Source organism: Neofelis nebulosa, chromosome 7, assembly GCF_028018385.1.
Source record: "Neofelis nebulosa isolate mNeoNeb1 chromosome 7, mNeoNeb1.pri, whole genome shotgun sequence".
In the NCBI taxonomy this organism is placed as follows: Eukaryota; Metazoa; Chordata; class Mammalia; order Carnivora; family Felidae; genus Neofelis; species Neofelis nebulosa.
This window is the reverse complement of record NC_080788.1, coordinates 66,863,168-66,885,881: the sequence shown is the minus strand read 5'-3', so window position 1 is coordinate 66,885,881 and position 22,714 is coordinate 66,863,168. Positions and strand designations below refer to the sequence as shown.

General features: G+C 37.0%; 1 protein-coding gene across 7 annotated transcripts in view; it reads left to right on the top strand.

Moving 5' to 3' along the window:
- Nucleotides 1-22,714, top strand: part of CDIN1 (CDAN1 interacting nuclease 1) — a 275,902-nt gene that overhangs the window by 39,565 nt on the left and 213,623 nt on the right. For 5 of the 7 annotated variants that reach the window (XM_058738268.1, XM_058738265.1, XM_058738270.1 and 2 more), the window contains exons 2-5: nt 10,906-10,951; nt 11,840-11,904; nt 19,000-19,060; nt 22,373-22,445. In XM_058738268.1, the coding sequence (XP_058594251.1) occupies nt 10,906-10,951; nt 11,840-11,904; nt 19,000-19,060; nt 22,373-22,445 (245 nt within the window). The remainder of the gene's footprint in view (nt 1-10,905; nt 10,952-11,839; nt 11,905-18,999; nt 19,061-22,372; nt 22,446-22,714) is intronic. The other 2 variants (XM_058738269.1, XM_058738267.1) reach the window with 1 other exon arrangement.

Here is a 22,714-nt window from a genome sequence, read left to right as displayed (position 1 = left end):
ATTTGTACTAGAAAAAAAGAACTGTCGTAGAGAAAAAAATTAATAATTTTGATCTCCTGTTCATCACATCGTTTGGTGATGAGAAGTGGGGACTTTGTGGGTTTGGGATCTCCTGGTGATACAACATATGTTCTAGCATAGTATCTGTTTTTGTTTGTACTTATGGTTTAGTTTATACACATTGGTCATAGATACGTTATGATTACTGAAATAACAAAACTATGTGATATTCGCACCTGTTAACATAAAGTATTACTCCACTAAGCCCTGCTTGTAGCACAACTTATTTTTTCCTTGATTTATATGATAATGCTTTCTGTAACATTGGCCAAATCATTTCGTCTCGATTACCTTTACTTTTGTTGTTTCTAGAATGAGAGGGTTGGGTTAGAAATCCTATGATATCTCATCTCTTGAGATACTCCTTTCACTAAAATAACTTGATTTAATAATACTTGCATGTTCTATAGGAGTATCCTGAGCCCACTTATTACTAGAAAGAGTAAAAGTTTTCCCAAGTAGAATAAAGAAAGAAGAACATTCTAGACTCCAGAAAGAACATGGTGATTTATAATGATGTGGTGAGATTAGGGGTGCTTAGGGGTTTGAAGATGGGAGTGTGAGAAGCTAGAAAAAAGTGGTCTAAAGTCAGATTGAGAAAGGCTTTGAGTGCTCTGCTGAGGAGTTTAAACTTCATTCTTTGTTTTAATATTTTTATTTTATTTTTGAGAGAGAGAGAGTGTGAGCAGGGCGTGGGGGGATGGGAAAGAGAGAGAAGAAGACACAGAATCCGAAGCAGGCTCCAGGCTCCCGAGTTGTCAGCACAGAGCCTGATGTGGGGCTTGAACTCAAGAGCTGTGAGATCATGACCTGAGCCGAAGTCGGATGCTTAACCGACTAAGCCACCCAGGTGTCTCAAACTTCATTCTATAGGTAGTTGAAACCTCCTGGGATTTTCAGGCCCAAAAAGTAATGTAATTAGATGTGTATTTTAGGAGAATTGTTGGTCAATTGGAGGTTGGATTAAAGGGTATAGAGACTGGAAGCAAGGGAAGTGAGTGAATCAGGAAGCTATTTAGCAATTGAGTAGATATGAACAACTTTCAGGGGGTAGAATCAACAAAGCTTGGTGACTTGATAGATGAGGTGTGTGGGAGAGGGAAGAATCAGGAGTGACCCAGAGGTTTCTAACTCAGGCGTCTGTTTATAGAAATAATTCGTTTAAGAGGTTGGGGCTGAACTTCATTTCTGGGAGAGAGGGGGTGGTGGTAAATTTGATTTTAGGATACTTGTAACCAAATAGGTGAAATATGCCATAAGTAGCAACAAAATGGAGACCAAGTCTATGGAGAGATGGAGGACAGAAAAAACATATTTGGGAGTTACAGAAGTGGTTATGGGAACACAGCAGGATGTGCCATCACCAGGATGAGCATGTAGGGTGAAAGAGAAGAGGGTTGAAGAGACATTCTGGGAATCCACAGGGAAGAGGATGTGCAGCCTGTGGGAGAGAGAAAGATGGGTGTTTAGCAGGGTAGAAGGAAAATCATTAGAAAACAGTACCCTGGAATTCATAGGAGGAAAGTTTTTTTTTTTTTAAAGAAAAGAGGGATAATAGTAAGTGCAAAATGTTGTCATGAGGTCAGTTAGGATAAGAAATAGACATATTGGGGTAGACATACCCCAAAAACCAAAAGCATACTTGACACACTGTATGTTAGCCAACTTGACAATGAATTATATTAAAAAAAAAATATATGTCTTTGGGGTTTGGTGGTGAGGAAGTCTCTGTGACCTTTGCTTCTGCTAAAGAGTGAAGTCAGAAGTGAGATTGCTGTGGAGTGGAGGCTGAATAGAATTTATGGAACCAAAGTCCTCCTAGGTAAAGTCATTAAGTCATGAAGAGAAACAACAATGGACAGTAGTTTGAAACATAGGCAGGTGTGGCTCACGAAGACAGAGCATACTTGGAAGTAAATGAAGAACATGGTGGAAGATACACAGTTGGAAGTAAGTTGAATTTTAACCAACAAAGGAAAGATTATAAATGTCTATATACAGCTATTGTTATTCATCTATCATTACCTATTCTCTGTCTCTGGAATCATAATAAAATTAGCACAGACCTAATTTGAGCATTTCTTATCATGTAGCTTAATCTGATTTATTAAATAAGGAAAAAAAATCAGAGGAAATAATTGTAGGAAGAATTAATAAACACTTCTTACAAATGTATCTATTACTTATATATTGTGTTGAAGTTATTGGCATTGCTTTAAAGAAAAATGACCAGACAGTTGGTCTTGCAAGAGAAAGTGAGTGTTTCTCACCCAGGCTTTTTATTCTTTATCTGATTTATGTTATGGCTTATTCTAAAAAATTAATACCTAAATAAATTAGAAAGGAAATAAGTCTAGATACTTAAGATTTTAACTAAATCAGAACATTTGGAATAGGGGGGCGCCTGGGTGGCGCAGTCGGTTAAGCGTCCGACTTCAGCCAGGTCACGATCTCGCGGTCCGTGAGTTCGAGCCCCGCGTCAGGCTCTGGGCCGATGGCTCGGAGCCTGGAGCCTGTTTCCGATTCTGTGTCTCCCTCTCTCTCTGCCCCTCCCCCGTTCATGCTCTGTCTCTCTCTGTCCCAAAAATAAATTTAAAAAAATGTTGAAAAAAAAAAAAAAAAAAAAAAAAAAGAACATTTGGAATAGGGCAGGACTTAGAGCAGGAAGGAATCTTAAAGGTCAGTTTATCCAACTCCTCTTGGATTCTTCTTTTTTTTTTTAGGTTTATTTATTTTGAGAGAGAGGGAGAGAGAATGAGTGGATGAGTGGGGGAGGGGCAGAGAGAGAGGGAAAGAGAGAGAATATCCCAACCAGGCTCTGTGCTAACACCTGCAGATGTGGGGCTCTGACTCAAGAACTGTGAGATCATAACCTGAGCTGAAATCGATTTGGGTGCTTTACTGACTGAGCTGCTAAGGTACCCTTGATTCTTCTTTCTTGATTCTCTTTTATATTTTCCAATGTTAATTTATTTGCTAAGATCTCCAGTTAGCTAGAATCTCCTAGAATAAAATCAGTTCCTTTCTCTTTTCACACTAATATCTAATCTTTGAAATAGATTTCCTACAGCTGTTGGTATGTACCACCGTCATTGCTTAATTGGATGTATTTTTGTTATTTCCATCATGATTTCTTCTTTATGAGTTAGTTTGAAATGCATTTTTTTTAATTTCTGAAAATAAGGGCTTTTAGGGAACTATTTAATCATTGAATTCTAATTTAATGGTTTTTTTTCATGAGATGTAGTCAAGTCCTGAGCAGAACTTTTAATAGTTTTGTAGGGCTAAAAGACAAGGTTTAAGGAGCAGGGGCCACCAAGGTGGGAGCTACTCTAAATGTCCCAAACTTCAAGATGGGACCCTAAAGAGCTATACCCTAGGAGTAAATGTGAACTGAAAGTAAAACATCTACATGTCATTTTGAGGTTCACCTCCTTGGCCCCCAAAATTATTGCCTGAAATTGGACTAAGCTGATCCTAGACTTCTTTTGCTCCCAGAATCAAATCAGAATTATCTCTGGAGAAAGATAACATTATTTTAGTATTCAAATTGTTTATAAACCAGTTTTTCAAGTAGAATGACATATAGTGAGAGATATTCAGTCACATAAGTAGACATGACAACATGAATGAAAGCTAGTGGAAGCTGTAGAAATAGACTCACAGGGTCTCTATTTACTGTAATACTAAATAGCATTTTTATAATTGGACTTTACTGAAGGAGTTAAGATTGAAGCATATTACAAGGGACTTATTTGGAAAATAATCAAATAGAAAATCTACAAGTGGAAAATAACACAAACCAAATTTGGATGGATTTAACAGCAAATTAGACATTATTGAAGAGAGACTTAATGAACTGGAAGATAGAACAGAAGAAAATACCCAGAATGTAACATAGGATAGCAAAGAATAACAGAAAGGTGGAACATATGAAGAGAGAGTAAGAGTTGGAGGATGTAGTAAGGTGGCTCAGTACACGTATTTGTAGTCTCAGGAGGAGGAGATTGCTAAAGCAATGTTTGAAGAAATAACAGTTAAGAATATTCCCCAAATGATGAATGATATCCAGCCACATATAAGAAGTTCAACAGATTCTTAGCAGGAGTTTACAAAATACTGTAATTAAAAATCCTAAAAACTAAAGGTTTTTTAAAAACTCTTGAAACCAGATAGAGAAATAAGATACATTTATCATTGAAAGAACCAAAATTTGGTATCACCTACACATCTGTACTGATGGATTTACTAAACAAAAGTTACTCCAGAAGGAAGAATGGAGAAGAAAGAAATGAAGGGCAGTGAAATGGTTTACATGTTGGTATATCTGAATAAACAGAGACTGTATAAAACCATAGCAGTGATTTTAAGATATATGCAGAATTAAAACAATGCCCATACTATCTTATATTACAGGAGAGGAGAACTATAGATAGTATCATAAAGTTTCTGTATTTTCCAGGCAGCAGTTCATCACTAATTAATAATAAATTTTGATCATTTGAGGAGGCATATGATTATGTAGGATAATCAGTAAAAAAATAGTATAACTTATAAAGAATGTACAACTTCCAAGTTGCTGGTGTTCAAATAGTGAAGAGTAAGTATTAAAGCAATGAAAACTAAGAAAGGAGAGATAGAGAGTGTATGGTGGGTAAGACAGTAAGATGATCAACTTAATCCTAGATATATCAGCAATTACATTAAATTTAAATGGCTTAGCTGCAATGTGGTATCTGTGTAAAGGTAAATGTATAAATTACTGGAAAAGATTAGAAAGTCCCAAAATAGACCCTCAGATACTTGGTTTCCTCAAAGGCAATAGTGATAATTTGGTGGGCACATGGTATGTGGTCAATTAGATATTTTTACGAAAAGAACAAAAACAAACTGCAATTCCTGTCTTAATGTACAGATTTAAGATAGACCATAGACCTAAATGTAAAAGCTAACATTATTAGGCTTCTAGAAGAAAATGTATGAAAATATCTTCATGACTATAGGTAGGCAAAGATTTCTTAGAAAAGACATATAGAAAGTGTGAATAGTCAAAGAATTGATAAATTGAATTTCATCAAAATTAAAGGCTTCTGCACTTCTTTTCATAAAGAAAATGAAAAGAAAAGCTATGGATTGAAAGAAAGTGTGACAAGCATGCTCAGCAATGGGGACTGTCCTTTGATGCTGGTGGGACTTTAAAATTGTCATGAACACTTGGAAATACTGTTTGATAGTTATCTACGGAAGCAAGAAATGTGTATGTCAGATGACTCAGAATTTCACTTCTATATATATATAGAAGTGAATATATATATATATATATATATATATATATATATATATATACTCATTAGAAACGCGAGCACTTTTTCACATAAAGATGGACAAGATTGTTTACTGCAACCTTATTTTCATTAGCAAAAGACTGGAACCAGTTCAGATGTCCATCAACAATAGAAGAGACGAATGTGGTATACACTTATACAATAGAATACACTGTATAACAGTGAAAACAATTTAACTGCCCTGAAAATAACTGGATGACTTTCACAGACATACTGTTGCATGAAAGAAGCCAGATACAGAAGAACACACTGTGGTTCCATTAATGTAAAGTTAGCACAAGGCAAAGCTAACCTGTACAGCTTAGTGATACATATTTGGATGGTAAGACTACAAAGAAAAGCAGGAAAGAGATTAACAGAAAGATCGGGTTCATCTGTGAGAGGGAAAGGTTGGTGATTGAATAGGGTGTTTTTGGGGGTGCTAGCAGTGTTCTATCTGTTGACCTAGTGGCTCTGTATGTTTTTGTTTTTTATATACTAACCCACTGTTTCATGTTTTTTTTAGAAATGTGTCTTGTTCACAATAAAAATAGTTTAAAAAGAGGAATATTAATAGCAAATATAAATGTTAATATCTTACATAATGAAGGTATTTTACAAGATATGTTCAAAACACATAATTTTTTAAATGTGTGTGTCTAGACACAGACACACACAGAGCAGACACAGAGTAAAAACACAGGAAAGATTCATGTCAGAATGCTAACAATGGACATCTCTGCATTTTACATAGAATGCATACTATTTTATAACCAAGAAACTCTTCATTAAATATTATTTAATAAAATTAGCACTTGTAGAGGGTGTTGTCCTCTATAGAGAAGACTGATTGGGTTATTCATACTGTGTTGTTCAAGGAAGGATTTAAAGCTGCTTTGTATGCAGTAAATAACATTTTGAGCAAAAGACATGTATGCATTCACATAGAGACACTTCAGGCAATGGTGTGGTTATTAACAAAACATACCTTAGCTGCAGGGAGAATAATGGAAATTACCCAACAATTTTTTAATCCTAGACTGTTTCCTGAATTCAATAGTTCTTTTATATTTCAACACAAAAAAGAACAGCATTTTTATGTAGCTGGTAAAAGGAACACTGCAGTTTGATTTTTTTAAAAAAGGGAATATTGTCTGAGGCCATGGAATTTGGTCAAAATGCTTGACATCCCATGGCTTCAATTTTCTATGAAAAAAGCAACAATGCCTATACCTCGCAGGTTGTCTGGAGTGTAACGTGATATCATATAAATGCTCAAATGGGGGTACTTGTATACCTGCCTTGTAGAACTGATTTCTGGGAAGTGTTGGAAAGGCAGTTTCATTTTGATTTCATAGCGGCGGGGGGTGGTGGGGGTGGGGAGGCTCTCCATTTCAGATTTGTGCGTAGGTGTGTAGGAAGGTGGGAGCGAGGGAGGGTGGATGCATTGCTTTCATAGAAGACCTTCCCTGACCAGTACTCTGCATCATTAACCACGTAGAGCCAGTGTTCCATTGCGCTCTTTCACAGACTTAGAGAGGCTGCAGCTTGTAACTGGGAGGTCTCCAAGTCTCTTGGTTTGCAGGAGTATCCTGCTTCATGTCCCTTTAATTGGTTTACTGCTTTCTGAGTCCCAGAAATAATATTTATTTTGCTCAGAGAATTTTGAGCTCAGTAGGGTGTAGACATTTAAGCTTCCCAGATTCTGTAGCAAAAGGAACTTGAAAATTAAGTAATGGTACTTACTTTTTTATGGTCTTTTTTTCAGAGGTTGGGTATTTGAGAAGAGGAGGAACATAAAATGTGTGGTATCTTCTTCGTTAAGATTCTGTTTTTTTAAGTCTCCACCTGGGAACTTGAGGACTTCCTCCTTGTATGAAAGTTGCATTGCCACAAAGTCTGTGCTCAGCTCTGCTCTTAGTCTCTGCAGCACTCATGGAACCCTCTGATGTTCATTTTCTCTAGTATCCTTCAGGTTACTGAATATCTTAGCTGGATGGATTTGTGGACATGTTAAGTTAAATTTTGAATGGGGAGCTGGTATATTGCCTTGTCGTATACCTGGCATTTGAAGAGTCCTGAATGCAACATAAAATGAGGGTACGTAGTACCCCATCAGTATTTAAAGTCTATATGGAAAAATCATATACACCCCCCTGCCCCCCAATTTACGATCTCTGGGCACATCAACTTGGGGACACAATGACAAGCAGAGGGACAATGTTAAGGAAGCCAAATATAGTACCTACCAGTTAAGAGAATTAGAACTCTTTCCACGTATTGCACCCCATGCATGTACCGTCATGATGGAGCACCCTTTCTCATTCTCCCTCCATTATGGCTCCTTCTTCCAGGGCACATAGACACCTGGGTGGGTTTGTTTCTTCTTTTTGAAGGTTTAAAAAAAAAGGCATATATTATTACTCAGAAGAAGTATGGAGGATGCTCAGTGTAATTCATGGTTGCTTGAGCAGCTCAACAGTGTTCTCAAGGACCTGGGCTTTTTCCATAGTCTCTGCTGATGCTCATTGTTTCGGCTCTGACCTCGTGCTTGTTCCCCGCTGCTGCAACATGACTGCTACTGCTCATGCAGACACTTACACATGACTCGGGCAACATTTTACATAGCCAGTCTAGGGGTCCACCGGCTTGCTCTTCTTTTCCCAGACAGCTGCAGGGTGAGGTGCTTAATCTGGGAGGGCAGCATGGGAAAAAAGACAAAACTGAGTTTTGAAGAGGTTTTAAATAATATATCTTGGGCATTTGTACAAAATAAGTGACTGTATTTTTGAACATGTAAATTTAAAACACGTATACGCCAGTGACGCATATAGGCTCCAAAGCCAATGTAGTCTTGAAATATGTGAGATTCAGAGTGTGATTTGCTTCACTAGATCCCTAAAAAATATGTTGGTACTTGACAGTGTTCTAATTTTTGCCTTTTGTGTTTTTTTTTTTTTTTTGCATGTACATGTTGAAAGTCTGTAAGTCAATTACTTAATGTTTCCTTTAATGTTTTTTTTTAAATTTTTGATGGCATATTTCTCCTTATGCATGACCGTGGGACATTGTAAGATGCTCAGTGAATACTGCTGACTGATTGTGGTATTCAAGATAGACTTTTTAGTTATATATTGTCTTTTTCTGCCCTCTTCTTTGGTTAAAAGCCATATTCCTTGTGAACCTACTGATTGTTGAATTTATTCCAAAACTCCTGCCCTCTTAGCCAGTCAAATCAAACACTGGGAGGTTGCAGTGGGAGAAGGGCAGATGTGGGAAGCCCTTCGTGGCTGTACCCCTGAAGACTGTGATGGCTCTCTCCACTTGCCTCTTTCCCTTTAGTATATCAGAATTAACTCTCTGGAGGAAAGTAACAAGTAATATACACTGGAGTCAATCAATGTCTCGTCGCAGTAATACTTTCCTGCTCTTTAAGGTGTGAGGCTTGTTCAGAACACTCTTCTATAAACTTAGCACATCGAGGAACAAACACATAGTCTGGCAAAAAACCAGCAAATGACATTCAGCCCTATACAGCTTTGTCTTGTCACCCAAACCCAAAGCATTTTGGACCCAGGTCTGTCTGTCTTTGTTACTATGTTAAGTAGATCATTTACTCTATGTCGAGACCAGTTTTTACCTCTTCCTGGAATCTTCTCTCTAACCCCTCTGGCCATTGAGAAAATGGGTTACTCCATAGGCTGTGTCCACAGCTTCAGCTGAATTGAATTCTAAGCAGTTTTAAAGGTAGTTTCCTGGATAAAGACATGATCTCATCCTCCATTTTTACAGTACCCTCAACTCCTGAGCATCTTATCATGCTGAAGTCTTTATTCCTGGGTTTATTTCTCCAGCTGTCTCTTAACCTTCCCATTTTTGGTGTCCACACGTACACTTTTGTTTTATTCACAGTTTTGTTTCCTCCTCATTAGTCATTGGTCATTGCTCATTGGTCCCCAACTTGCCTATACAAGCACATTTATTTCCATCATATTTTCTGATACTTAGAGACTAATATTTTGTTTATCATTAAATGGCTAACCTAAATATATTTTGCAGTATAATGAGGAGATGTGTATTTATTGCACATAAATATCTAACATATTGACTTATTCAGTAGCTTATAAAGATTTGGGCTTAATTTTGCCTTTTTTTTTTTTTTTTTTTTTTCAGAAGTTGGTTGTCAGAAACCCTACCTGGGGCATGTGATTTCCTATGAAGTTCACGCAAGCCAGGAATAATAGGAAGATGTTAGAATTGGCTCTTTCAAAGAACGGTTTCTAGTTTTAAGGGGAAAATGAAAAAAATTGGATTATAATGAGTTTATAATTTTATTCAGTCATTACTTAGGGCTTTTGAGTTATTGAAACGGTTCTTTAGTAACTATCAGTTTTCCTTGATGAATGTTTATAGTGGTTTTGTTTTTGTTTTTGTTTTTTTTTCTTGGTAATCTGATAAGAATGAAAGGTAGTTAGAAGCCAAATCTATGTTGGTATACAGAAGACGACAACACTGTGGCAGCAAGTAAAGAAATATGGTGTCATTGTTATTTCACACTCTCCAAATTACCTGTGATGAGCTTAAGAGGTTTCATTCATGCATAGAAAATTTTTAATTATTCATAGTGCTTTGGTGTACTATAAAAGTCGAATTATTAACACTGTAATTTGTTCAGATAGCATTTAGTAGGAAAATATATCAGAAATAATTAATTGTTCTCAAGATATGATAAGGTAGATCTATCTACAGAGGGCAATCAAAGAGTAGCAGTAGGATATTGATTGCTTTTTAGGGAAAAAAAAAATTCTGTTCCATTTCTCAATGTTAACAATTGTGAGAGGAAAATTCCCACTTGGGAAGAATGTTTTCCAGGTTGCTTCACTGCCAAGTGTTTGACATTGTGTGGAGTCTTAGATGAATAAGGCTTATGGCAGTCTTTGGGAATGACGGACTCCAACGACCTCGGCTTTCTGCTGTGCAGACCTCTGTTTTCAGCCCTGCTAGTGTCTGTAATAATGTTCCGGTGGTTTCTCAGTGCTACTTCCGGTGAAGACTAAAGTTTGTTCCCCTGACTCCAAGATAGCTGCGGAAGAGGATACGTGTCCACTAACAAAATAAATTTAGGATGTTGCCAGTGTGTGAACTGCACATTCTGCACTGTTTATGGGGTTTCACCCTTACCATTTACTGATGGAAATACACCTTGCCTCCTTTTGGTCTCCTTTGACATAGCTACGTGCTGCAGATAGGATTCATAATCATTCTAAAGTTAAAAAACATCTAAATTGTATGATAGTTTGCTGTGAGGCCATCCATATTTTTCCCTTTCCCTTTTTCTCTCTCCTTGACCTAGCAGCAGGAAGCCTTTGTTTGAGGTGTTCATCTGGAACAACTTTTCCACACTTGTTTTCATGTTCTGTTAGATTACAGGGCAGCAGGCCTACCTTTGAAGCTCCTTTCTCTTTTGTTTCTTTGCCGTGCACTCCAGTAATTAACTTTGTCCTTCTTTTATTTGTTCCAGTCAATCGCAGGCCACTCTGCTGAGCATCTTCTCCCAGGAGTACCAGGTTAGAAGTTTTCTCCTTTGTGAGGGTTGACAGGTGCCTAATTGAATGATGAATGTCCCTTTATTTCTTTGTAATTGAACTGCCAGCTCTCTGATTGGGTTGGAGGATGTTCTCCTTTCCACATCGAGCACCGCCTGCGTCTCAGTGGAGGCCTGCCAAGCCTACCCATCCATCTGTCTAATAACATCTAGCCTTTGCTTATTTGGTGGACCTGTAATAAATTATGCTAAACCATTATTATTCTGACAATAATAATTTCCCTGTGTTGCGTGGTTCCATGTGCTAAATGTTTGCTGACTTGCACTGTCAGTGCCGCTTTCCATTGCTGACAGAGATGATGATAAATGACCATTGCTGGAGTGGCAGAAGGCAAGAGAGGCAGAAAATGGAGTCATTTATCATGAGATGACAGGTGTCAGTCAAGTGGCAAGTCTCTATGGAATTACTTTTTGTAGTTTTCAAATAAGTTGTTTTTAAGCAATGTTCTTCCTGGTTAAAAATGGCAATTGGATTGTAAAACTAGAGTGCAGAGGACTTAGATGGAATTGAATTGAGGGAAAATTAATACAAAGGTTGAAAGAGGGAACAAGTTTTTCTTTGCCCTCTGCAACCCTAACCAAACTTATTTAGATTCAATTACTGTGACCCCGTTGGCTTTTACATGTATACTGTACCTTGTGGTACGGTCTGAAGACATCCCAGCCAAGCAGCAGGGATTAAAATGCATAGCTTCATAGAGTAGAAGGCAAAAAGACCCACCGCCACCCAGATCCCCAAACTATTATTCAGCTGGCCCTATGTGCTAGACATTGGGATGAAGGAATACGTCATTGTGCTCTTGAACCTGATGTGTGACACAACATAAAGATCTTTTTTGTTTTGTTTCAGAAACATATCAAAAGAACACATGCCAAACATCATACTTCCGAGGCGATCGAAAGTTATTATCAGAGGTATGACCTGCCTGCCCCACTAGAGGGTATCATAGCACCTATTAATTGTAATAATAATTATGAATAAATTAGGTTACTAGATTAATTGTCTGCATAACATTCCAAGGCGTTGTGATATAAGTCTTACTTAAGACTTCAGGTATATCTTTGAGTGATTTCTCAAATGCTATGTTTGAAGAATATGGTGAGACTGTCTTGATTGGGTGTATGTGCGTATAGTGTGTAAGAAATCCTTACAGTATTATGAAATCTCAGTTGGCTACTTTAAACTTGCTCTAAGTGTGTGTCTTGTATAGACGCGTACGTCAGTGCGCACATATCTACATATATGTGTGAAAGTTCTCAAACTAAGTTTTATTTCTTGCTTAGATCAGCAAGTCAAAAAATATATTCGAAAATAAGATTGAATTTGGTTGCACTTCTATTTGCATTTGGTTGCACACTCATAGGTAGTGGGCTTGCCATTTTAGAATTAAAAAAAGACATGTCAAGTAAGGACGTATGACGATGTGTAATATACAACTGTCATATTTTAAATGGGGTTTTGTATTTTAAAAAGAAAATCTGGATATTAAATCAACAACGTAGTGTCCAGGGGATATTTTAATTTCAGTCTAGTTTATTACAAACAGTTTTCAACTTCTCTTCTAAAACAGAATCTTTAAAATAGCTCTTTTAAAAAGATTCTAAAAAGGTTATTGTCTTTGTGATATGACTGAATAATTTACAACCATAAATGGTAATGGATTGCATTAGAATCGTTGGTTGGTTTCTTAAATATTTCAAGGACATATTGGAAAGGAAAACTGTCTGAAATATGCTCTTAAGGTATTACACTTAAGATTGACATATCAACATGTCTGTGGTGAGAGTGACACCACCAATTTTAGATGAATGATTTTATGCACAAATATTTTATGAATGAAATGAATATCTAGATTCAGTATTGGTATCATGTTTCTGTAAAGTCATTTTTTAAGAACTGAGAAGTGTTTATTAAAAAGTTATTGAAGTTATCCTTTTAAAAAATTACACCCTATACCGCATATTAGAGTTATGTTCAGTTTTCAGTAGTGGCATCCACTAAAGATACACACACCGCACGCATACACACACTTTTGTGTCTAGGAGAATTCCCCTCTAAACAAGTCTTTGTAAAGTTTGAGTTGATATTTTTCAACAATTATACCCTCCTCAGTGACACCAACAGTTAACGTTAGAACCATAATCATCAATAAAAACTGAAGAATGGCTCCCAAAGTGCTATGAAGTCAGCAAGTGCTTTGGAATCCAGTTGGAATCCATACTCTCCAAAGGAAGACTGGACAGTTACTTCCATGTCAAAAAGTACATTTTTGTTTGTAAAAGTTACTGTCTTAGGCCATCGTATAAAAGTACATGTCCAGTCTTTAAAGCCTTGTTGACATAAGCAGTAGAAAATAGAGCATTCCCTAGAAATTTGGAGATCCACCAGTAGGCTGCGGGGCTGTCCTCTGACGATCATTTTCATTGTTGTAAAAGGCCATTTTAATTAGATGATTGCTGAGATCTCTAAGTGCTGCTTTTTAACATTTAGCTTCATTTAAAAGTACATTTAATTATCAAAGTATGAACATGTTGTATTGGATTATCTGAGTCACTCAAGCCAGAAATAAAAGTCTTCCCTGTAAATATGGTTACTCAGTGATGCACAGTTGAGTGAGCAATAATGAGAATATATTTGTATTTCTTTAAATTATTTAAACGTGAGAATCTCAGTTGTTTCAAGGAGTCACAACATTTTGAAACAAAACTGTGAGATTTGGGCTATAATGGACAGACTAATAAGAAAGCAGCCTCACCAGTTTCTTACTTTACCCCCCTGCTTCCTGACTTTCTGCCCTGTACTCTGTGCTTGGAGATGGGCTATATTGTCACCTTTCAGACATATTGACCGTACAGGCCCCTTGTCAATGTGATGGTTAAATGTCCCTGTATTCTCCGAGGTAAATTGGCCTTAAAAGATTTCTGTTTTCCAGTTGATTGTAATAAAGGCAAATTGTGTTATATCAAGACATATTTAAGCAGTTTGACAATGTTAACACTTTCTTTGATTCCTTTTCTTTGAAAAAAGTAATATGCACACATTATAGAAATTAAACACATTTGTGATGGTCTCAAAAGGAATGAATGATTGTCCATAATTGTGGCAGCCAGAGATAACCACAGTGGTATTTTTCATTCTAGCCTTTTGTCAATCCATTTTCATATAGATGAGGTCATACTGTATATGCTATTGTGAATCCTGAATTTTATACTTAGAAAAATGTTTATGACATAATATTACTCTGTAGAGAGCTTTTTGTAAACATTTTATTGATTGCATTACCTCATCATAGGAAAGTGTCAAAATTTACTGAATTATAACTCTGTTGAACATATATGTTTTCAGTGTTGTAATATAAAAATAATACCGTGGTAAACATTTTGGTACATAAGTATTTGCGTTTTGGATTAGTTTTCTAAGATTTCTATATATGTAATTACTGGTACAATGAGCATATAAGAATTTTATTTTATGTTCCCAAATTACTGTCTACAAAGATTGTGATGGCTTCCTACTAGCACTGTCAGAGAATTTCTGTGTCTCTGCATTCTTGCTAGTGTTGAGATGATCTCAATTCAGAATTTGAAGTCTGTATTTATAAACCATATAATAATCCACAGTGTGATTCCATCATGGTTCACTGAAAATTCAAAGTATCCAAATATCAGCCGAAAATATTTTCTCAAGCTTTTGAATTATTGAGGAAATTTCCTCAATTCTTCATGTTGTGTATGTGCAGACACAGCTTCTGTGCTCATTTTGAAAACAACTCTGTTCTTTCTCCCTGTGTTAACGGCATTTTATTTCCAAACAGAAAACATACCTGGCAAAATTTATTTCGTTCCATCTAAATTGTTGCACATGGGCTTGGTGGCACTCACAGAGACACATTCACCAGTGGTCATATTTGCAAGTCCCCATCAGTAGCAAGGTTCAGAAATGTTGTCTCCTCTCTTTTCCCTTCTCCCAGCACACACTGTTTGAGGGCCAGCTGTATGAGCTTTAGAGAATTAGATCAATTGAATTTCATTCAGCTGTTCACACGGAAAAAAGGCTAGCTCAAATATGTTGTCGACATTACGTGACATAAATAGTTTCTGAAAATTTGAACCACTTTTTTTTATTTAATTAGCACAATTTACTTCGCGCTCCCTGTGTCTCATCTACTATGCCAGGAATCAAGGATACAGGTGTGCATAAGACATGGTGTCTGCCCTCAACTGCTCTGTTTCAACGTTTTTAATTTATTTTTGGGACAGAGAGAGACAGAGCATGAACGGGGGGAGGGGCAGAGAGAGAGGGAGACACAGAATCGGAAGCAGACTCCAGGCTCCGAGCCATCAGCCCAGAGCCTGACGCGGGGCTCGAACTCACAGACCGCGAGATCGTGACCTGGCTGAAGTCGGACGCTTAACCGACTGCACCACCCAGGCGCCCCTCAACTGCTCTGTTTTAGTGGGAAAACAGCTGCATGCGTGGAGATGGGCTCCAGAAATTTTAAAGGTAGAATCAACAAAGGTGATACTCAGCCGTAAGCTTAGGATAGAATTTTGGTAGGTTTTTGAAGTTCTACCACTATAATTATTATTATGAAAATAATAAAGATCAAATAACTTTGCTTTTAATATTTTAAATCTGTACATGTTATTTTAATCTTAGATGCTAATGAATCTTTCACACTCAAAGAAACATAAAGTGGACCTTCTATGAAGATCTTTGGAGGATGGTTTCACCCACAAGATAAACACTTCTTGGTCCTCCTCTGGCAAAGCTAGAGGATGACACATTGCTTCTGTGCAAAGTAGTTTTAATTTGCAAATAGGTATTAGGAAGATGGCCCAGGTCACCTTAATGTGGTATTCAGAATCCCATCCTTGTATCTCAATTATAATGCAGCTCTTTGCTAAGGATCTGTTGGATGAAGTTTCAGCATCTGTTTGTGTAGGTCTCTCTCAAGGAGGTTCCTGTCTAAGTGGAGAGAGAAACATACCATTATAAAGGTATGAAAAGTCTACACTGCACGTTTGCACAAGATACTTTGGGGATGCAGAGAAGGGTAGCACTAGGAATTTCTGATCATGTCCTTACTGAATGTTTTCTGTAATTAGCATGCCCCTGTGATGGCATATCGAAACATTTGAATAAAATGTGTCACTTGAGGACAGTTAAAGTTCCCAGAAAGGACAACTACAACTTCAAAGTAATTTTCACTTAATTTCTTTTCCCCAGTACTCCTGAAGTGCTGCAGGATAGAGTTAGGAAACAGGATGGAGAATAAATATGGTCAGAATCAGCTTCACTCTTTTCAACATATGAAGGCACCTCAGTAGACCTTGGCAGATAGGGTTCCATTTCAGACCTTTACTGTTTACTGGTTGAGGGAGCCCAGACGGGTTACATCAGTACCCTGGGGTTTTGTTTCTTGGCAACTAGGCCGCTTAAGCCCATAATTAGGAATGTCCACTGTATTAAGAGTGAACATGTGGGGCGCCTGGGTGGCTCAGTCGGTTAAGCGTCCGACTTCGGCTCAGGTCAAGATCTCACGGTCCGTGAGTTCGAGCCCCGCGTCGGGCTCTGTGCTGACAGCTCAGAGCCTGGAGCCCGTTTCAGATTCTGTGTCTCCTTCTCTCTCTGCCTCTCCCCTATTCATGCTCTCTCTCTGTCTCAAAAATAAAGAAACGTTAAAAAAAAAATAGTGAACATGTTTCTATACAGATATAGTGGGTTATTGTTTGACCATCTCCTGTTTCTTTAAACTTAATAGACGTGCTCCATTGGTCATTACCAGGATAATGGTTAATGCAACATTTACATAAAACATATAATTTTGATTCCAAACAGTTCTCTGGCATAGGCAGTGGTCTGAGGTCTAGCTGTTCTTTGTCATTATTCCCTATCAGCTCTCAAAACTCTGCTTTGGTCACTCTAGAACCTTTCCTGGTCCTCAGACACCCCAGGCATATTCCTGACTTTGCACTTAGGGTTCTCTTGCTGAGAATATACTTCCTCCCATGGCCTGCTGCTTTCTTTCTTAGGAGCCTCTACCTAAGTGTCACTTCCTTAGAGATGGGCATTCTGACCAACCCATCTAAGTTTACATTTTATCGTAGTATATAACGTTATATTATTACATTATATTATTTCTGTGTTCTCATTGTTTGTCTCTCCACTGAAATATAATCTCTGTGATGGCAGGAACCATGGACGTTTTGTTCCCAGCTGCTTCCTCAGAACCTGGAATAGGCCCAACATGAGTTATCTCTCACAAGTATTTGTGGGATAAATGAATGTTAGGTAGAAAGTTATAAAGATATCCTAATACCAGTGTAGGGTCGACTAATCTGACCCGAAATCTGAACCCTTAACGAATGTGCGTGTTTGGTGGTTATGAATACTGGATTAATTGGTCAGACTTGACTGAACTGTTTTGGTTGTTCCTTGAGCAGGCCTGTGAGTGCAATGAAATTGTGAGTTGTGTGAGATTCTGAGCTAAACTGTTTCCCAGAGACCTTTCTCTAAACCGCATTTGCTACCTTTTTTTTTTTTTTTGTCTTTTTTTCTGAAAGTGCTTATTTCACAATTAGATTGCTAAATAATTTTTTCAAGAAAGTCCCCAATATATGGGAAATGAACTTACTAAATTTATTTTGAAGTTTTAATGATCCTGAGACTCCCTACCTTGAATAATTTGCTTTTATTCCATTTATTTTATAGAAAAATCATACATCTTCATAAACATATTTGTGAAATAACATAATTTAGTATATTCTTATGTTAGTTATATGGGAGGTCTCATATGTTGAGTTTGATTTCTACTATCAAACAAATATTGTTAATTTATTCACTCAAATGGCATATTCTAGAGAAAATATCCATACCTAATTCTCTTCTCTTGTCCAATATGGCTGTTGAAAGTTATTAAATCAGTCATTTATTGAAGAAAAAAATATATGTGTATAATGCAATCACCTATTATAAGTCAAGAACTATTCTAGGCATAATAAATTGAATAAAATACAATTCCTCTATTCTCTTTGGGCTTTCCCCCTTACACTGGGGAATGGGTTGAGGTAAACAAGTAACTAGGCAGATACAATATGCTCTGTTAAGTAATGGAGAAATGTACAAGGAGCTCATCGATTGCACCTTGGGACACCTAACTTACTCCTAGCTTGTGGTAGATTGAAGACAGTTAAATGTAAGTTGAATCATGAGTTTTCCAGGTGAAGGCTGGAGTGCAGAACAATGACTAGAGATGAAGCTGGCCAAGGACAGTAGGTGGGAACCAGATCATGAAGACATTTACAAGAGGTCTTGAGTGATTATAATTTAATCTTGAGATTTAATGTGGGAAAATGGCACATCCAAAGTTTTATTTAAAAATAAAATGATTCTGGCTTCCATGTCTAGGATGGATTTGGAGAGGTTTTGTTGTTGTTGTTGTTGTTATTTTTTTAGCTAGGTTAGGGAATGGGAGGGATAGAGGTTATGATGGAAATGCAGGGCAGATAATGTGATGGCTTGTATTGCCTAACAAGGTGTGCTGACCCACCGATGACAAGTCTGTTCCATTTGTTTCTTAATAAGGTGTCAACCAGGGCTGTGAAACAAAATAAAAAGGTGTGATGGGTGCATGGATGCCTTTTTTTCAAACCATAAGAGCAAACTTATTTCCTTTCCATAACGTGATTGAGGTATAATAAAGCCAGGGTGTTAGGGACAGTTCTTTTTGAAATCGCTTCCTTGTCCCATGTTAGGAGATGAAAACAAGGGAGACCGATGCGCTCACACTTCGTGCCCCCAACTTCAGTTAGTTAGTTGCCAGTGGTTTTGAGGTGAGTTGTTTTTGTTTTCCTTTTCCCTTTAATGCTTTCCTATGACAGTAACGTACTTTAACTAGACTTGAGCGTGGCATTTGCCCAGGAGAAACGTGTACACACAGGGGATGCTGACAAGTCTATGCTGGCCTTTTCTTGTCACTACATTACCACTTGGCTTTGTCTGTCTAGGTACCTGAATGGAGTGGGAAGAAATGGAGCTGCCCCAGTGCTCCTGGAGCTGGCCAATGAGGTAATGTTATTGTTATTATTATACTTAAACCTGCCGAAAACCTAAGGGGCCTATCTAGAGTAGCTTTGCTTAGAATTATAATTAACCTTAAAAAAAGAGATTTTGAGGTGCATTAGACACTTAAATTGCTCCCCGGTCTCTTTGTAGTTTTAATAATTGGACAAAGAACTTCATATATTAATAAGTCAGTTCACATAATTAGTCTCCTTCTTTTAAGGCAAATGTATAAACAGCTTCTTGGTTTCTTTGCGGGAAATTTCAACCAAACAGCTCAAGACATGCTCTTCGCTGGATGTGTTGTCTTAATTTAGTGTGAGAAATACCTGTGTAGAGTGAAGAGATGTATGGCCGAGAAAATCTGTGCTATTATGAAAATAAAGAGAGACATTGTTTACTTAAAACTGTAATGTTTACTTGATTTATTTTTTTTTGTTAGCAAACTTTTATAATGATAAAAGATACATGCCTTATACAAAAGTCTCTTTATATGAAGAAGCGTACTGTTGTTCGTAACACCAAATATAAAGTGATTTATTGAACTTACTTGTTAACTCTGATCTCTTTCTGTTTGGGGAAACAAATAATAGTCTTACATTTAGAAAAGGAAACCCTAAAGATTTCCCATGAATGAAGAAGCTGTGAGAAGCTCATAATAGTGGCCGAGAGCATACCAAAGAATAAAATATTTAATTCCTAAACTTTGAAATATTTATCTGCTGTAATGAGAGCAATACAAGATTTAGTCTCACTTGGAACTGCTTATGCAAACCTCACAGGGGCGGAATGCAGTGTGCACTGGTTTTGTGTTGTGTTATAATGGGCAACATAGCAGCAAGGCAGAGAATGCGTGTGTGCATTAAAGATGACTCAGTGCTGCACGCATTAAGTGCTGTGGCAGCAGCGAGTTGTACTTGCTACATGGGCAAGGAAGGATGGCTTCTCTCGCAGCTTCTGTCTGCTCTGCACCACCACAGTCAGCAAATGAGCAATTACCTATCAGTTACTAGAAGGTTTTAATAGTTGAGGCAGTGTCTACACAATCTGATAGGATAGTTAACATATAAAATGCACTTCTCTTCCTTGCAAACCATACTTTTTCTGTTTCTACAGCAAGGTGGTTTTTCAATGTCTTCAGACTTGTTTGTTACAAGTTGATTCTATTCACAACTTGAGGTATCTGTGCTGTAACTAGGAATTCAGTGATCGTCCCTTATGAAAAGAAAGAGGGAGCTAACAGCGTCTAGAAATAACATGATGCAAGCATGGTACTCATTGTTATAGATGATGATATTGCTGGCATACATAAGTTTTACATAGTAGCAGTTTACATTCATTTGAATGTTTAAGTGGACATTTCCATTGAGCCTTGCTTATCTGGCTGACCTCAAGTTCCATCTTCTAGTAATACGGAAAATTTTTAGCCACTAACACACTTTTCTCCTGTATCGGTAAAGCTGTTATTTACCATGAATATATAGAATACTTAGCCAAAGAAAATAAAGCGTCATTAAAGACTTTTTTTTTCTCTCTCCCTTGGCTGCAGATTAGTACAGAGATAATAGCACTTTCTGATTGACTGCTACCGCATTAGGGAAATTTGGGAATAACTCGGACCAGATTATGGCTTCTAAACAACCAAGCTGCCATTTTTATATGATAGTTAAGGCTTAAAGGACATATGCTTGCATCTGGTGACAATTGATGTGATGGTAATGCTTTATGAGTCAATATATATTTAATCAGTGGAAACTGTAAAAATTGATGAGAAATATATGACATTAGTACATTACAGTGCGTAGTAGCTCTCTTAAACAGGAGCACTGTATTGTTGACTTGGGCAGGGACTCGATGTGGTCGTCATGGATTTTACAAATATCTTAATACTAATTTTCCTAGTTCAAGGCTAGAAATGACCATTTTAGGAAATCTCATTTTGTTAGTAATAATAAGATCAGTCATTCTGTTCTCTCCACACAAATATTTTCAAGTGAGATTTGAAGCACTATGAATTTTACTTACATGCTAAATTCTGACATGAAGCATGATGGCCCTATTTCAGAGAAAGATGGACACATGATTAATATGAAAATTAGGGAGATGCAAGTACCTGAACTAATAAGGTAGTCCTTATTCAGGCTGGACTACCTTCAGTAATTTCACCATTTTTCATGTGTCAGCTCTGATGTGGGTTACTAGGAATAAGCAGCTTCGTGGAAAGCATTTCTTTCTACTTGGGGAATTTAAGGGCATCCAAGTACATACATATTTGAGAAAACTGTTCATACAAATGAAGCCAGCCTTTTTGTCTAGTTACTAAATCAAGATAAAATTTTGGTATGAATACAGAACTTGAAAAACTGTCAAGAAATTTCATGGTTATAATATAGGAGGAACATTTGCTATCTACACCTAAGATAAAAAGGCTCGTTTTAGGGGAGCATTAGTGCTCTTGAAAAATACACGCCTGTTTTCTGGTGAAATTAAATCAATGGTTAATAAAAGATCTGAGAACCAAAAAGAAAACAGTATGTTTCCAAATGAGTAGATGCATTTTTAGCTAATTAAAATGACTGTTGGATTGAGTATTCCTGTTTTCTGTTTGATCCTATAGAATAAAAGTTATCTCCTTGGGTTCTTTATTCACTAAATTGATAGGTAACATTTCAGATAAGCCTAAGGATGGTGATCTTACAGTACAGGGATTGTTGTTTGTTATTGTTAATATCTCTACAGTATTGAATGAGATATTAAACAAGACATTTTATATGTAAGGAACACTTATACCAAAACTTTGGTTAAGTCTTTAAAGGTAAAATAAACTGAAATCAGTAAAATCCATATTTTTAATGGCAAAGGACATTTAAGACAATTTCTGAAAACCATCACTAGCCGAAGGGTTTATTTATTTATTTATTTTGAAATTTCATTCAAAACAATGTAAATATTTCATTGGAAGGAAAGGAGAATAGCTAGAATAAAAAGTACTATTGGACTACCAGTGGGGAAAAAAGTGAGGAGAGGTGAGAAAAGTCCATTTCACTGTTTTCAACGAATATTCTTTCCAAGTCGTTCCATCCTTTTGCTCCAATCTTATACTCAGTAGATTTGACCCATGTACCGTTTTCAACAGCACAGATCATACTTGTTATAATTTTGTTATGATGGGAGCCACCAAGAGTAGGAAAGATTTTAATGAATGATGTTTGCTGTGGTTGATTAAAATCAGCTTAATCTTCAGTGTTGACAAAATACTGGAATATCAGCTGCTTGCACAACTTGACAGTTTTAATTTTCTACTTCTGTTTTATAAAGGTGGACTATGCACCCTCATTAATGGCTCGGATTATACTAGAGAGGTTTCTACAAGAGCACGAAGAAACTCCACGTGAGTTACCTTTTTTCTTTTTTCTAGTGGTACCCTTTGACTCCCTCCCCCCGATTTAAAAATAATTTACACAGCATTTCAAGTCACTTAATGAGAGCCAGATTCCAAAACAGCTATCATGAACAGTTAATGACAATTAAATGCAATATAAAGGACCACCCACAACTTAAATAGACTTCAGAATAATGCTTTCTTCTTTGTCTAAATTCCACATTCACCTCTTCATTCAGCAAAATAGACAATGTGTATCAAACTCAAAAATTGATTCA